Here is an 18869-nt window from a genome sequence, read left to right as displayed (position 1 = left end):
TTTATACTGTCGCCTACATGAGAATTTAGACACTGGCAAACCAAAAATACAATGATCAGCTTGGTATAATCCCTACTCCCAGCATGCTTTATTTTGGTGGAAAAGCATACTCAAGACACAGATTAGAGGGACCGGTGTTCTCCAATGAACTACAAGACATAGAGTTTACAGTAAGTACAATAATCCTATTTTCTTTAGTGTTCATTGAGGAACAAAGAAATTCAGAGCCTGCTGGGAGTCGTTCCAAAAGTAGTGAAAAAGAGGGGTGGGAAACAACAACAAAATGCTAACAGGCCCCCCCCTCCATCAAAACAAAAGAACTAGGGACTGGACTGCCTGCAGTAAAAGATCCGCCTGAATGACCTTCCGCTCAAAGCTGGTATCAAAGGAGGCCAGGACATTCACCTAAAGGACCTTACACCCAAACCTGACATCAGAGGAGGCCTGGACATCCACCTGAATCTGACATTCAAGGAGGTCTGGACGTCCACCTGAAGGTCCTTCCACCCGATGCTGGTATCAGAGGAGGTATGGACCTCCACCTGAAGGACCTTCCATCCAAAGCTGATATGCGAGGTCAGCACATCTACCTGAAGGACCTTCCAACTCGAAGCTGGTATCAAAGGAGGCCTGAACCTTCACCTGAAGGACCTTACAGTCGAAGCTGGTATCAGAGGAGGCCTGGACACCCACTTGAAGGACCTTCCATCCAAAGCTGTTATCAGGAGGCCTGGACATCCACCTGGTAGAGCTCAGGGAACGTGTAAATAGAAGACCAAGAGTCAGCCTTGCAAACCTGGGAAACCAATCTAGTAGAGTGCACCTTAACAGGAAAGGGTAGAACATGAACCTTAAGGCCCTAAGAATTGATAATAGTTTGTCTGAGCCACAGAGAAATGGTCAGCTGAGAAGTAGGTTCAGCAAAGGATCAAACAGACCCCCACAACGCAAACTATATCTAGGCAATGGAGGGAGATCTTCCTCTGGTTAAATGGAGTCAGACGAAGAAATGGAAGAATAATTTTCTGGTTGAGGTCAAAGTCTGAAATGACCTTAGAAAGAAAGCAAGTTCTGGGCCTTAGCACCACCCTCTCCCTGTGCAAGACCAGTAAGGATTCTTTACAGGGTAAAGCCACCAGTATGCACACAAACTTTTTCAGAGGGAATGGCAACAAGGAATGCAGCCTTGTGAATGAGGGTGGAAAGGGGAATATCCTGGACCAGTTCAAGTGCCATTTCTTGAAGTGCTGACATAACTAAATTCAGATCCTATGGAGTCACGGTGGATGGGATGGTAGACTGTATGTAAAGTAGAATTCCTAACCTTCAGCATCTGGGAATCACAGATTGGGATATGTCTCTCAAAACTCGATTGAAGAAACATGACAACCTGGGCCAGTCCGGATCTATGAGGATCACCCTAATGCCCTCTATCACAATCCTGCAGAACAGGATCAGGGATCAGGAGAGTATTCCAAGGATCCACCAGAGCACTGACTGCTTCCAGGAGAAGAAACCTGTACCTGGAGACAAATCTGTCTAGTTTGTTATTGAACCTGGAGGATAGGAGATCCAAATCCGACATCCCCCTATGACACAGGTCCTGGAACACCTCCGGGGGGAGGGTGAAGGGATCACTCAAAGCAAAGAGGGGTGTGGTAACAGAATTCTAGTTTATAGTCCGTAGAAACTGTTTCCAACACTAAAGTATATAAGATGCTGGCTGTTTAGATATCCTTAAAGGCCAACAGACATCCCCCCACTGTGAGAAAATAGAGGCTCCCCTTTGTGAAGAGAGATTTTATGCAGGTTTGGGGGGTCTGGAAGCCCAAGGTTTATGGTTAAACTGGGTGCCTGGCTTAGGTTTGGCTCTGGCGGTTGAGGCCCAAAGTATCAAAATGAACTCTTCTTGGCCCCAGATTAGTTTATGAATGTTCCCGACCCGAGGCATTGGTTTCTTCTGCTGGGACAGATAATTTTATTTTACCCCAGGTATCCTCCTTAATGAGGGTGTCTGAAGCGGCTCCAAAAAGATACTTTCCCACAAAAGGGAGTCCTCTACATGTTATCCAACAGGATACTCATACAGGAGCAGGAAATCAGCTTGGAAAGAGAACAGGTCCCTTCTTATAGCCTTAGTCCAGTCAAAGTTTATCAGACTTTAGCTTCACAGCAAAGACAGGTTACAAGGCAGACGTGCCGGAGAAAATAAAATCTTTGAAAGAATCTCCAGTCGTTCTCCATGCATGTCCCTAAACACGGGTGCGCCCTCCACAGGGGTTGTCAACAGCTTGTTAAGATGGAATATTGCTGAATCCACATCGGGAAAGGCTCACGTCTTACAAAGGTCTCCTGCAACAGATATAGAGCTACCAACCGTTAGGGAGGTGTGAACAAGCTTCTCAGGAGTTTCCCTGTACCCATGAAAGATGGCTGGGAACAGGGGGTGCACCAGAAAGGTCTTGGTGGTCCTTGGGGGCTACACTTGATAGAGCCAAAAAAAAAGTCTTAGGATGGGCAAGGACTCAAGCAAAGGAAAACATTTTGAGGCTGTTAGGCCCTTCAGTGGGTGCATGGCAATCAGCCCCTGGACCGCATAGATGGCGAGCTGGTGGGAAGTGGTACAGCACAACTGCTCCTTGTGCATCTCGGATCCGAGGTGTTGAACTACAAAGCAGGAACAACATAGCTCATGGTACAAAGGCCAAACCAGCTGCTGGTAGCAGGAGATGTTCAGGCGGTCAGAGGTGACTGTAGACAGGGGGGGGGGGGGGAGACGGACCACCTGAGAATAATCCACATCACTTACCATCAGGAGCAATGGCAGGAAAGAGCTTCTTCAATGCCGGCTGCCAGGAACAGCATGAAGCACTCTAGCTAGCAGATGACAATGTTGAGGGACTCAGTCCTTCAACATTGACACTGTCTGAGATAAACCAACAAAAAACTGGGAACAAAAATGGTGCCCACATGGCCACCTAATATGGTGAGTGCTGATAGACAGGGTCACATCTGAGGTTAGGTCACAGCTCTGGACCTGAAAAGTGCTCCGCGGGTAACCTTTACCTGAATGCTTAGGTCTGGAAAGTGCCACAATTCAGTGCTCCATGCCCAAAGGTCACATTCCAGGTAAGACCTGTGATTAGCGGCCCAGTCCAGGAACACCTTTCGAAGCTTCTGTTCAGGATACGCCGATTCAGATACATAAAGAGCTAACCTCAAGCAGCATGTAAAGAATCTTGATATCAAATAAAATAAGAAAGATTTTCTTAGCAGACTAAAAGGCATCCATCCTCCCAGGACACTAGTAATAAAACTGAAGGCATGCTAGGAGTGGGAGGGGTTATACCAAGCTAGTCCCTGTCTTTTTACCAGTGTCCTCCTGTAGATGACTAAGGATGAGCTCAGGCGTGTTCGCAGCTCCACGTGCCCACCGCCGCCAGGAAGCTGACACTCCGCAGCGCTAATCACAGGCAGTGAGACATTTCCTGATCCGCGGCTGCACAGTGTCTCACTGCCTGTGATTAGCGCTGCGGAGTGTCAGCTTCCTGGCGGCCGCGGGCACGTGGAGCTGCGAACACGCCTGAGCTCATCTTATAGATGACAGTATAACCCAACAGTCACTGAATTCCTGGGACTTTCCATGAACAGGAAATACACACAAGTTCTATAACAAGAGATTCTATTCACCATACATTAGACGCTGGAGAACCGCCCTACCATGTGATCCCTGCCAGGAAGACAGCTGTGTGCCCGGAAATACCTTCCCCTCAATGCTCAGATAAACCCCTGAGCCCTTCATGTATACATTGATGATCATCAGACGAGTCGTGTAAAGTACAGAGAGAACCCGGAGAGGATTTCTATCTCTGGACCTCCATTACAGAAAACCATCCATATCCTATACACCTGTACAGAGCGTATAAAACCATCCATATCCTATACACCTGTACAGAGCGTATACTACTATCCATATCATATACACCTGCACAGAGCGTATAAAACCATCCATATCATATACACCTGTACAGAGCGTATCTAATCATCCATATCATATACACCTGCACAGAGCGTATCTAACCATCCATATCATATACACCTGTACAGAGCGTATCTAACCATCCATATCCTATACACCTGTACAGAGCGTATAAAACCATCCATATCATATACACCTGTACAGAGCGTATCTAATCATCCATATCCTATACACCTGTACAGAGCGTATAAAACCATCCATATCATATACACCTGTACAGAGCGTATAAAACCATCCATATCATATACACCTGTACAGAGCGTATCTAATCATCCATATCCTATACACCTGTACAGAGCGTATAAAACCATCCATATCCTATACACCTGTACAGAGCGTATAAAACCATCCATATCATATACACCTGTACAGAGCGTATCTAATCATCCATATCATATACACCTGTACAGAGCGTATCTAACCATCCATATCATATACACCTGTACAGAGCGTATCTAACCATCCATATCATATACACCTGTACAGAGCGTATAAAACCATCCATATCATATACACCTGTACAGAGCGTATACTACTATCCATATCATATACACCTGCACAGAGCGTATAAAACCATCCATATCATATACACCTGTACAGAGCGTATCTAATCATCCATATCATATACACCTGTACAGAGCGTATCTAATCATCCATATCATATACACCTGTACAGAGCGTATAAAACCATCCATATCCTATACACCTGTACAGAGCGTATAAAACCATCCATATCATATACACCTGTACAGAGCGTATCTAACCATCCATATCATATACACCTGTACAGAGCGTATCTAACCATCCATATCATATACACCTGTACAGAGCGTATCTAACCATCCATATCATAGACACCTGCACAGAGCGTATAAAACCATCCATATCATATACACCTGTACAGAGCGTATAAAACCATCCATATCATATACACCTGTACAGAGCGTATCTAACCATCCATATCATATACACCTGTACAGAGCGTATCTAACCATCCATATCATATACACCTGTACAGAGCGTATCTAACCATCCATATCATAGACACCTGCACAGAGCGTATAAAACCATCCATATCATATACACCTGTACAGAGCGTATCTAACCATCCATATCATATACACCTGTACAGAGCGTATCTAACCATCCATATCATATACACCTGTACAGAGCGTATCTAATCATCCATATCATATACACCTGTACAGAGCGTATCTAATCATCCATATCATATACACCTGTACAGAGCGTATCTAATCATCCATATCATATACACCTGTACAGAGCGTATCTAACCATCCATATCATATACACCTGTACAGAGCGTATCTAATCATCCATATCATATACACCTGTACAGAGCGTATCTAATCATCCATATCATATACACCTGTACAGAGCGTATCTAACCATCCATATCATATACACCTGTACAGAGCGTATCTAATCATCCATATCATATACACCTGTACAGAGCGTATCTAATCATCCATATCATATACACCTGTACAGAGCGTATCTAATCATCCATATCATATACACCTGTACAGAGCGTATCTAACCATCCATATCATATACACCTGTACAGAGCGTATCTAACCATCCATATCATATACACCTGTACAGAGCGTATCTAACCATCCATATCATATACACCTGTACAGAGCGTATCTAACCATCCATATCATATACACCTGTACAGAGCGTATCTAACCATCCATATCATATACACCTGCACAGAGCGTATAAAACCATCCATATCATATACACCTGTACAGAGCGTATCTAACCATCCATATCATATACACCTTTACAGAGCGTATCTAACCATCCATATCATATACACCTGTACAGAGCGTATCTAACTATCCATATCATATACACCTGTACAGAGCGTATCTAATCATCCATATCATATACACCTGTACAGAGCGTATCTAATCATCCATATCATATACACCTGTACAGAGCGTATCTAATCATCCATATCATATACACCTGTACAGAGCGTATCTAACCATCCATATCATATACACCTGTACAGAGCGTATCTAATCATCCATATCATATACACCTGTACAGAGCGTATCTAATCATCCATATCATATACACCTGTACAGAGCGTATCTAACCATCCATATCATATACACCTGTACAGAGCGTATCTAACCATCCATATCATATACACCTGTACAGAGCGTATCTAACCATCCATATCATATACACCTGTACAGAGCGTATCTAACCATCCATATCATATACACCTGTACAGAGCGTATCTAACCATCCATATCATATACACCTGCACAGAGCGTATAAAACCATCCATATCATATACACCTGTACAGAGCGTATCTAACCATCCATATCATATACACCTGTACAGAGCGTATCTAACCATCCATATCATATACACCTGTACAGAGCGTATCTAACCATCCATATCATATACACCTGTACAGAGCGTATCTAACCATCCATATCCTATACACCTGTACAGAGCGTATCTAACTATCCATATCCTATACACCTGTACAGAGCGTATCTAATCATCCATATCATAGACACCTGTACAGAGCGTATCTAACCATCCATATCATATACACCTGTACAGAGCGTATACTACTATCCATATCATATACACCTGTACAGAGCGTATCTAACCATCCATATCATAGACACCTGTACAGAGCGTATCTAATCATCCATATCATATACACCTGTACAGAGCGTATCTAACTATCCATATCATATACACCTGTACAGAGCGTATCTAATCATCCATATCATATACACCTGTACAGAGCGTATCTAACTATCCATATCATATACACCTGTACAGAGCGTATCTAACCATCCATATCATATACACCTGTACAGAGCGTATCTAATCATCCATATCATATACACCTGTACAGAGCGTATCTAATCATCCATATCATATACACCTGTACAGAGCGTATCTAATCATCCATATCATATACACCTGTACAGAGCGTATCTAACCATCCATATCATATACACCTGTACAGAGCGTATCTAACCATCCATATCATATACACCTGTACAGAGCGTATCTAATCATCCATATCATATACACCTGTACAGAGCGTATCTAACCATCCATATCATATACACCTGTACAGAGCGTATCTAACCATCCATATCATATACACCTGTACAGAGCGTATCTAACCATCCATATCATATACACCTGTACAGAGCGTATCTAATCATCCATATCATATACACCTGTACAGAGCGTATCTAACCATCCATATCATATACACCTGTACAGAGCGTATCTAACCATCCATATCATATAAACCTGTACAGAGCGTATCTAATCATCCATATCATATACACCTGTACAGAGCGTATCTAACCATCCATATCATATACACCTGTACAGAGCGTATCTAATCATCCATATCATATACACCTGTACAGAGCGTATCTAATCATCCATATCATATACACCTGTACAGAGCGTATCTAACCATCCATATCATATACACCTGTACAGAGCGTATCTAATCATCCATATCATATACACCTGTACAGAGCGTATCTAATCATCCATATCATATACACCTGTACAGAGCGTATCTAACCATCCATATCATATACACCTGTACAGAGCGTATCTAATCATCCATATCATATACACCTGTACAGAGCGTATCTAATCATCCATATCATATACACCTGTACAGAGCGTATCTAATCATCCATATCATATACACCTGTACAGAGCGTATCTAATCATCCATATCATATACACCTGTACAGAGCGTATACTACTATCCATATCATATACACCTGTACAGAGCGTATCTAACCATCCATATCATATACACCTGTACAGAGCGTATACTACTATCCATATCATATACACCTGTACAGAGCGTATAAAACCATCCATATCATATACACCTGTACAGAGCGTATCTAACCATCCATATCATATACACCTGTACAGAGCGTATCTAATCATCCATATCATATACACCTGTACAGAGCGTATCTAATCATCCATATCATATACACCTGTACAGAGCGTATCTAACCATCCATATCATATACACCTGTACAGAGCGTATCTAACCATCCATATCATATACACCTGTACAGAGCGTATCTAATCATCCATATCATATACACCTGTACAGAGCGTATCTAATCATCCATATCATATACACCTGTACAGAGCGTATCTAACCATCCATATCATATACACCTGTACAGAGCGTATCTAATCATCCATATCATATACACCTGTACAGAGCGTATCTAATCATCCATATCATATACACCTGTACAGAGCGTATCTAACCATCCATATCATATACACCTGTACAGAGCGTATCTAACCATCCATATCATATACACCTGTACAGAGCGTATCTAATCATCCATATCATATACACCTGTACAGAGCGTATCTAATCATCCATATCATATACACCTGTACAGAGCGTATCTAATCATCCATATCATATACACCTGTACAGAGCGTATCTAACCATCCATATCATATACACCTGTACAGAGCATATCTAATCATCCATATCATATACACCTGTACAGAGCGTATCTAACCATCCATATCATATACACCTGTACAGAGCGTATCTAATCATCCATATCATATACACCTGTACAGAGCGTATACTACTATCCATATCATATACACCTGTACAGAGCGTATCTAATCATCCATATCATATACACCTGTACAGAGCGTATCTAACCATCCATATCATATACACCTGTACAGAGCGTATCTAATCATCCATATCATATACACCTGTACAGAGCGTATACTACTATCCATATCATATACACCTGTACAGAGCGTATCTAATCATCCATATCATATACACCTGTACAGAGCGTATCTAACCATCCATATCATATACACCTGTACAGAGCGTATCTAATCATCCATATCATATACACCTGTACAGAGCGTATCTAATCATCCATATCATATACACCTGTACAGAGCGTATCTAATCATCCATATCATATACACCTGTACAGAGCGTATAAAACCATCCATATCATATACACCTGTACAGAGCGTATAAAACCATCCATATCCTATACACCTGTACAGAGCGTATCTAACCATCCATATCATATACACCTGTACAGAGCGTATCTAACCATCCATATCATAGACACCTGCACAGAGCGTATAAAACCATCCATATCATATACACCTGTACAGAGCGTATAAAACCATCCATATCATATACACCTGTACAGAGCGTATCTAATCATCCATATCATATACACCTGTACAGAGCGTATCTAATCATCCATATCATATACACCTGTACAGAGCGTATCTAATCATCCATATCATATACACCTGTACAGAGCGTATCTAACCATCCATATCATATACACCTGTACAGAGCGTATCTAACCATCCATATCATATACACCTGTACAGAGCGTATCTAATCATCCATATCATATACACCTGTACAGAGCGTATCTAACCATCCATATCATATACACCTGTACAGAGCGTATAAAACCATCCATATCATATACACCTGTACAGAGCGTATCTAATCATCCATATCATATACACCTGTACAGAGCGTATCTAATCATCCATATCATATACACCTGTACAGAGCGTATCTAATCATCCATATCATATACACCTGTACAGAGCGTATCTAACCATCCATATCATATACACCTGTACAGAGCATATCTAACTATCCATATCATATACACCTGTACAGAGCGTATCTAACCATCCATATCATATACACCTGTACAGAGCGTATCTAACCATCCATATCATATACACCTGTACAGAGCGTATACTACTATCCATATCATATACACCTGTACAGAGCGTATATAGACATACATTCCTGTCCTCTCCCCCCAGGTTGGACAATGACATATACACGGCTCTCTGTAATAAGTATTATATAAGTACGATGAAGTATATTAGTGTATTAGATTGTCAGCACTCTGAAGCACACAACTAAGCTGACATTAGTGTATTAGGGCAATGTGACTTCTATAGATATGTATATATCACATGCTTTAGTGTTAGAGCGCCGTGTGCAGGCAGAGAATAAAATAAAGACCTGTTAACAACGGCGGTGAAGAGTTTGTTCTTTACGGCCTGGACGAGGTCAGAGTGGAGCAGATTCTGACACAGGCAGAACGTACACCTATTGCAGGTACAGAGGCAGCGTAACCGGGCGTGACTGCGGAGACACACAGAAGATAAAGGGTCAGATCCTGTGTACACCTACCACATACATGAGTACATGAGCACTGCGCTGTCACAGGACACACCCCCCTACACATCCCCCACCATCCCAACTACACTCCACTACCGGGACATACCCCCACCCCCCCGCACACGAAACGCGTCAGGTGATCAATATTCATGTCCAAGAATCATCGATCCCTCTGACTAGAAGATAGAAGGAGGACCTCCCATCATATAACAGAACTACGACCTACAGACTTGTATAGGGGCCCCTCATTACAAGAGCTAGGGGGACCCCCTGTCATATAACAGCGCTACAGCCTAAAGACTTGTATAGGGGCCCCTCATTACAAGACCTAGGGGGACCTCCTGTCATATAACAGCGCTACAGCCTATAGACTTGTATAGGGGTCCCTCATTACAAGACCTAGGAGGACCCCCTGTCATATAACAGAACTATGACCTACAGACTTGTGTAGGGGCCCCTCATTACAAGACATAGGACCACCCCCCATCATATAACACAACTATAACCTACAGACTTGTATAGGGGCCCCTCATTACAAGACCTAGGAGGACCCCCTGTCATAACAGCGCTACAGCCTATAGACTTGTATAGGGTCCCCTCATTACAAGACCTAGGAGGACCTCCCATCATATAACAGTGCTACAGCCTATAGACCTGTATAGGGGCCCCTCATTACAAGACCTAGGAGGACCCCCTGTCATATAACAGAACTACAACCTATAGACCTCTATAGCGGCCCCTCATTACAAGACCTAGGGGGACCTCCTGTCATAACAGCGCTACAGCCTATAGACTTGTATAGGGGCCCCTCATTACAAGACCTAGGGGGACCTTCTGTCATATAACAGGGCTACAGCCTATAGACCTGTATAGGGGCCCCTCATTACAAGACCTAGGAGGACCCCCTGTCATATAACAGAACTACAACCTATAGACCTGTATAGCGGCCCCTCATTACAAGACCTAGGGGGACCCCATCATATAACAGAACTACAACCTATAGACCTGTATAGGGGCCCCTCATTACAAGACCTAGGGGGACCTCCTGTCATATAACAGAACTACAACCTATAGACCTGTATAGCGGCCCCTCATTACAAGACCTAGGGGGACCCCATCATATAACAGAACTACAACCTATAGACCTGTATAGCGGCCCCTCATTACAAGACCTAGGGGGACCCCATCATATAACAGAACTACAACCTATAGACCTGTATAGGGGCCCCTCATTACAAGACCTAGGGGGACCTCCTGTCATATAACAGAACTACAACCTATAGACCTGTATAGGGTCCCCTCATTACAAGACCTAGGGGGACCCCATCATATAACAGAACTACAACCTATAGACCTGTATAGGGGCCCCTCATTACAAGACCTAGGGGGACCTCCTGTCATATAAAAGCACTACAGCCTATAGACCTGTATAGGGGTCCCCTCATTATACAAGCTTAATTGCAAAAAAGTCGGGGCGCTGTGTAAAATCTACATAAAAACAAGATGTAATGATCTGTAAATCTCAAAATTTTGTTCACAATAGAAAATAAACAACATATCAAATGTTTAAACTGAGAAAATTGACCATTTTAAAGGGAAAAAAAAAATCAGGTCATTGTGACACTGATGGCAGCAACAAGTCTCAAAAAAGTTGGGGCGGGGCCATGTTTAGCTCAGTGTAGCCTCCCCACTTCTTTTGCCAACACTCTGTAAAGGTCGGAGAACTGAGAAGACCAGTTGCTGGAGATTTGGGAGAGGAATGTTTTTCCATTCTTGCCTGATATAGAGATTCTAACTGCTAATGAGCTTTGGCCAAGAAAACAGTTTTCCACTTTGAAACAGACCATTTTCTCTTTGTTAGATATCGTTACTGTATCAATAATGTTTGTGCACAACCTCATATGCTCGCAACTAAGTGCCTCAGGTATGCCTGGGAGTGGCAATTTTGAGGGAAATCTCTTCAGCTAACATGGGGCTTGGGGCTATATGCCTTCTACCTCCCTTCCTTTGAATGATATATGAGCACTTCGCATTGTGCAAATTATACATTACCCAAATATATATGATGGTATTTTTCTACCCTTTGTGCAAAACCTTTAAGAAAAACATTGAAACAGACCATTTTAAATGAGCTTTGGTCCAGAGAACAGTTTTCCACTTTGCAACAGACCATTTTAAATGAGCTTTGGTCCAAAGAACAGTTTTCCACTTTGAAACAGACCATTTATATGGATCATGTTCAGATATTGCTTCTTCTTTGCCTTGTATTATTGGATGGCACGGCGAGCAATGTTCACAAACAGTGATTTGTGGAAGTATTCCTTAGCCCATGCAGTGATGTCCATCGCACAATCATGCCTGTTTTAATGCAGTGCCGTCTGAGGGCCCGAAGATTACCGCCATCCAATATTAAGTTTTTGCCTTGTCCCTTCAGACAGAGATTTCTGCAGATTCTCAGAATCTTTTGGTGATAATATGTACTGTAGAGATGATGATAGATTTAAAGTCTTTGCAGTTTTACATTGAGGAACATTATTCTGAAATTGTTGGACAATTTTTAGACGCAGCTTTTCACAGATAGGGGGACCTCGGCCCATCTTTACTTCTGAGACACTGACTCTCTAAGATGCTCTTCTTATACCCAATCGTGATACTGATCTGTTGCCAATGAACTTAATTAGTGGCAAAATGATCTTCCAGCTTTTCTTTGTTATCATCACTTACTTTGCCAACTATTTGCTGCCTTGAACCAACTTTTTTGAGACATGTTGGCCACCATCAATTTCACAATCACACTTACCTGATTTTTTATTCTTCAAATGGTCCATTTTCTCAGTTTAAACATTTGATATGTTTTCTATCATGAATAAAATATGGGATTTGCAGGTCATTGCATTCTGTTTTTATAGAGATTTTTACACAGCGCCCCAATTTTTTTGGAACTGGGATTGTAAGGTATAAGGAGGATCTCCCTTCATATAACAGAACTAGAGGCTATAGACCTGTATAGAGTCCCCTCACTAGAACATCTACAAGGATCCTCTCCTGGAAGAGCCTCATATGACAGACACTCTTCTCTTCTGATTATAAGATAGGAGCGTCTTCCATCATATAAGAGAACTACAGACCTTAGACCTGTGTAGGGTCCCTGTGGTAGAAGGGGCTCAGATATATGTCACACACAAGGTAAGGCACACAGTATACAGCACAGAGTATACAGCACAGCACAGCTGGGTAGAAGAAGCTTTTGCACAATCCCGCTCGGTCATGCTCACTGCAAAGGTTGCTGGGAAAAGATTTTCCATTAGCTGCTCCATTGCCAGAGATGTGCAAAAAGCTGCAAGCACATGTCACCAGTATGGGGATTCACTCAGAATTCAGCCACTGCTGGAACCTCATGGGAGGGAGCAACCACCACCACCTCCAACATAAGACCTCAGTGTACATGGGGATAGGCACACAGGACAGGAAGCATCAACCTGACAGGACAGGAAGGAGGGGGCGTCCACCTGACGGGACAGGAAGAGAGGAAGGGAGTGTCCACCTGACAGGACAGGAAGAGAGGGAGAGAGGGTCCACCTGATGGGATGGGAAGGGAGGGAGGGAGCGTCCACCTGATGGGACGGAAGGGAAGGAGCGTCCACCTGATGGGACGGAAGGGAGGGAGCGTCCACCTGACGGGATGGGAAGGAGGGAGGGTCCACCTGACGGGATGGGAAGGAGGGAGGGTCCACCTGACGGGACGGGAAGGTCCACCTGACAGGATGGGAAGGAGGGAGGGTCCACCTGACGGGACGGGAAGGAGGGAGGGTCCACCTGACGGGACTGGAAGGAGGGAGGGTCCACCTGACGGGACGGGAAGGAGGGATCGTCCACCTGACGGGACGGGAAGGAGGGAGGGTCCACCTGACGGGACGGGAAGGAGGGAGGGTCCACCTGACGGGACGGGAAGGAGGGAGGGTCCACCTGACGGGACGGGAAGGAGGGAGGGTCCACCTGACGGGACGGGAAGGAGGGATCGTCCACCTGACGGGATGGGAAGGAGGGAGGGTCCACCTGACGGGACGGGAAGGAGGGAGGGTCCACCTGACGGGACTGGAAGGAGGGAGGGTCCACCTGACGGGACGGGAAGGAGGGATCGTCCACCTGACGGGACGGGAAGGAGGGAGGGTCCACCTGACGGGACGGGAAGGAGGGAGGGTCCACCTGACGGGACGGGAAGGAGGGAGGGTCCACCTGACGGGACGGGAAGGAGGGAGGGTCCACCTGACGGGACGGGAAGGAGGGATCGTCCACCTGACGGGATGGGAAGGAGGGAGGGTCCACCTGACGGGACGGGAAGGTCCACCTGACGGGATGGGAAGGAGGGAGGGTCCACCTGACGGGACGGGAAGGTCCACCTGACGGGATGGGAAGGAGGGAGGGTCCACCTGACGGGACTGGAAGGAGGGAGCGTCCACCTGATGGGACTGGAAGGAGGGAGCGTCCACCTGACGGGACAGGAAGGAGGGATCGTCCACCTGACGGGATGGGAAGGAGGGAGGGTCCACCTGACGGGATGGGAAGGAGGGAGGGTCCACCTGACGGGACTGGAAGGAGGGAGCGTCCACCTGATGGGACTGGAAGGAGGGAGCGTCCACCTGACGGGACGGGAAGGAGGGAGCGTCCACCTGACGGGACGGGAAGGAGGGAGGGTCCACCTGACGGGACGGGAAGGAGGGAGGGTCCACCTGACGGGACGGGAAGGAGGGAGGGTCCACCTGACGGGACGGGAAGGGGGGGTTCATCCACCTGGAGGGACAGGACGGGGGGTATCCACCTGACGGGGCAGGAGGGGGGGGGCATCCACCTGGCAGGACAGGACGGGGGGCATTCACCTGGTTGGACAGTAAGGGGGGGGAGCATCCACCTGACGGGACAGGAAGGGAGGGGGGAGCATCCACCTGACGGGACAGGAAGGGAGGGGGAGCAGCATTCACCTGACGGGACAGGAAGGGGGGGGGGGGGAGAATCCACCTGATGGGACAGGAAGGGGGGGGGCATCCACCTGATGGGACAGGAAGGGGGGGGGAGCATCCACCTGACGGGACGGGAAGGGGGGGGTGAATCCACCTGATGGGACAGGAAGGGGGGGAGCATCCACCTGATGGGACAGGAAGGGAGGGGGGAGCATCCACCTGACGGGACAGGAAGGGAGGGGGGGGGGGGGAGAATCCACCTGATGGGACAGGAATGGGGGGGGGCATCCACCTGACGGGACAGGAAGGGGGGGGGGAGAATCCACTTGATGGGACAGGAAGGGGGGGAGCATCCACCTGACGGGACAGGAATGGGGGGGGGGATCCACTTGATGGGACAGGAAGGGGGGGGGGCGAATCCACTTGATGGGACAGGAAGGGGGGGGAGCATCCACCTGACGGGACAGGAAGGGGGGGGGGAGAATCCACTTGATGGGACAGGAAGGGGGGGAGCATCCACCTGACGGGACAGGAATGGGGGGGGGGGGGGATCCACTTGATGGGACAGGAATGGGGGGGGCATCCACCTGACGGGACAGGAAGGGGGGGGGGAGAATCCACTTGATGGGACAGGAAGGGGGGGAGCATCCACCTGACGGGACAGGAATGGGGGGGGGGGGGATCCACTTGATGGGACAGGAAGGGGGGGGGGCGAATCCACTTGATGGGACAGGAAGGGGGGGGAGCATCCACCTGACGGGACAGGAAGGGAGGGGGGAGCATCCACCTGACGGGACAGGAAGGGAGGGGGGAGCATCCACCTGACGGGACAGGGAGGGGGGGAGGGGGGGGGGGAGAACCCACCTGATGGGACAGGAAGGAAGGAGCCCTGTTACCCCTGAACATCTCTCTGCACTGACTAATAAATGTTAGATGATTCCATCCTTTTATATGAAAGAGGCAGAACATTCCATTCCATCTCATAACCCTGCACAGAAAACAGAAGACAGCATGGCTCATGTACTGTCTGTGGTACTCTCAGCGACCAATCAGAGGGCTGATTCCTAGGAGGAGCACACAGACAGCTTCTGATTCACAATCATCAGACATGAGCTCTGCATTCTCCAGCACAAACCTCTCTTCTCTGGAGCAGTGTCAGCGGGTGCACTGCTCAGGGACAGGGGTAGCCACCATCATATCACATATTAGTGACATACAGAGACCAGTGCAGGAACAGCCACAATTCTAGTGATCATGGCGGCTGGAAGACTCTCCGCTTTGTCATGTGATCACATACAGGGAGACCTATACATTCTCTGCAGGGTACACATGGGGAAATTGCGTAAAGGAAAGGCGCACATGGGGTACATGCTGTGGTCACATGACAGTGGGGAGGACAGCCATGCTGTGGTCACATGACAGTGAGGACAGCTGAGCTCAGGTCACATGACAGTGAGGATGACAGCCATGCTGAGGTCACATGACAGTGGGGAGGACAGCCATGCTGAGGTCACATGACAGTGAGGACAGCTGAGCTCAGGTCACATGACAGTGAGGATGGCAGCCATGATTAGGTCACATGACTGCGAGAAGAAAAGCCATGCTCGGGTCACATCACAATGAGGACGACAGCCACGCTTAGGTCACATGATGGAAGGGAGAAAAGACAAAATGGGGTTACGCAGACAATGCAACCCTGACAGAGGGAGGGGCAACCATGCTATGGTCACATGACAGTATGAAAAAAAGGCAGCACTGTTATCACATGAGGGATAAGTCATTAGTATATAGATAGTATATAGATAGAGGCCACCATGATGGGCTCGGCTACTCACGGATACATGGACATGGTGGTCATCTTGATGAAGATGTCTCTGCTGGGGCTGTCCGCCGTGTTACAGTTGAAGGCTTGAGGTGGAGGCATCTTGTGCTTTTTACAGAAATCAGCGGGGGAAATGCTGCTCTCCTGCTTCACTTCCGGCAGGTCAGATTTGGCCGCAACAATGAGGCAGGGCGTCCGGCTGTCCATGAAATGTTGCTGCGGGAAGAAGGGGGCCTGTTAGTTACACCGCTTCTCTATAGACTTCTATATGATCCCGGTCAGCTCCTTTATTTAGGAATCTTCTAATGGGGTGTCTGGGGGGGGGGGGGGGGGTAATACAATAGACATCGCAATTGTCTAACCTTAAATATCCTGGCACAGTATTCAAATGACTTGGGGTCAGTGATGTCATAGACCAGACAGGCGACGTCACAGACGGTATCGGCCGGAGATAAACCTTCGCACTCAGTGAGATGGTGCAGCTGAAAGATGACAAGGAAGGAAATGTGAAAGGACACACCATACACACCCAATCCACACTCCCAGATTGTGTCATTGTATGTCCTGCAGGGAACGGTGACAACGCTGCGTCATTCTACATGAGGGGAATCTATACCTACAAATGAGAGGTCTGTATGACGGGACCTACCAGCAGATACTTCTCCTGTCCGTACACATAGACCGTGTTTATTGCATAGTAGGACTTGTGTTCTGGTCGGATATTCTTCTGTTTCTGCGTGAGGAGAACAGCGGCAGATGTCAGGGACGCACCATAATGTCAAATGATATCAATGCACTATAATGGCACACTACAACTGCGCACTATAATGGAGCACCATAGCGGGGCACTACAATGGCACACCATAATGGAGCTCCATAGTTGCACACTCTAATAGAGCACCAAAATCACGCACTACAATGGCACACCATGGAGATGCACTATAATGGCGCACCATAGAGATGCACTATAATGGCGCACCATAGAGATGCACTATAATGGCACACCATAGAGATGCACTATAATGGCACACCATAGAGATGCACTATAATGGAGCACCATAGAGATGCACTATAATGGCGCACCATAGAGATGCACTATAATGGCACACCATAGAGATGCACTATAATGGAGCACCATAGAGATGCACTATAATGGCGCACAATAGAGATGCACTATAATGGCGCACCATAGAGATGCACTATAATGGCGCACCATAGAGATGCACTATAATGGAGCACCATAGAGATGCACTATAATGGCGCACCATAGAGATGCACTATAATGGCGCACCATAGAGATGCACTATAATGGCACACCATAGAGATGCACTATAATGGAGCACCATAGAGATGCACTATAATGGCGCACCATAGAGATGCACTATAATGGCGCACCATAGAGATGCACTATAATGGCGCACCATAGAGATGCACTATAATGGCACACCATAGAGATGCACTATAATGGAGCACCATAGAGATGCACTATAATGGCGCACCATAGAGATGCACTATAATGGCGCACCATAGAGATGCACTATAATGGCACACCATAGAGATGCACTATAATGGCGCACCATAGAGATGCACTATAATGGCACACCATAGAGATGCACTATAATGGAGCACCATAGAGATGCACTATAATGGCACACCATAGAGATGCACTATAATGGAGCACCATAGAGATGCACTATAATGGCGCACAATAGAGATGCACTATAATGGCACACCATAGAGATGCACTATAATGGCGCACCATAGAG

General features: G+C 46.3%; 1 protein-coding gene across 3 annotated transcripts in view; it reads right to left on the bottom strand.

Moving 5' to 3' along the window:
* RHOT1 (ras homolog family member T1) overlaps positions 1-18869 on the bottom strand; it is a gene marked incomplete at its 5' end in the record, with an annotated part of 43566 nt that overhangs the window by 9822 nt on the left and 14875 nt on the right. For 2 of the 3 annotated variants that reach the window (XM_073607083.1, XM_073607085.1), the window contains 4 exon segments: positions 10165-10287; positions 17117-17319; positions 17466-17585; positions 17753-17836. In XM_073607083.1, the coding sequence (XP_073463184.1) occupies positions 10165-10287; positions 17117-17319; positions 17466-17585; positions 17753-17836 (530 nt within the window). 3 annotated transcript variants of the gene reach the window in all.

The sequence above is a fragment of the Aquarana catesbeiana genome, linkage group LG12, assembly GCF_042186555.1.
Source record: "Aquarana catesbeiana isolate 2022-GZ linkage group LG12, ASM4218655v1, whole genome shotgun sequence".
Classification (NCBI taxonomy): Eukaryota; Metazoa; Chordata; class Amphibia; order Anura; family Ranidae; genus Aquarana; species Aquarana catesbeiana.
The sequence above is the reverse complement of the archived record's forward strand: the minus strand, read 5'-3'. Positions and strand labels throughout refer to the sequence as shown.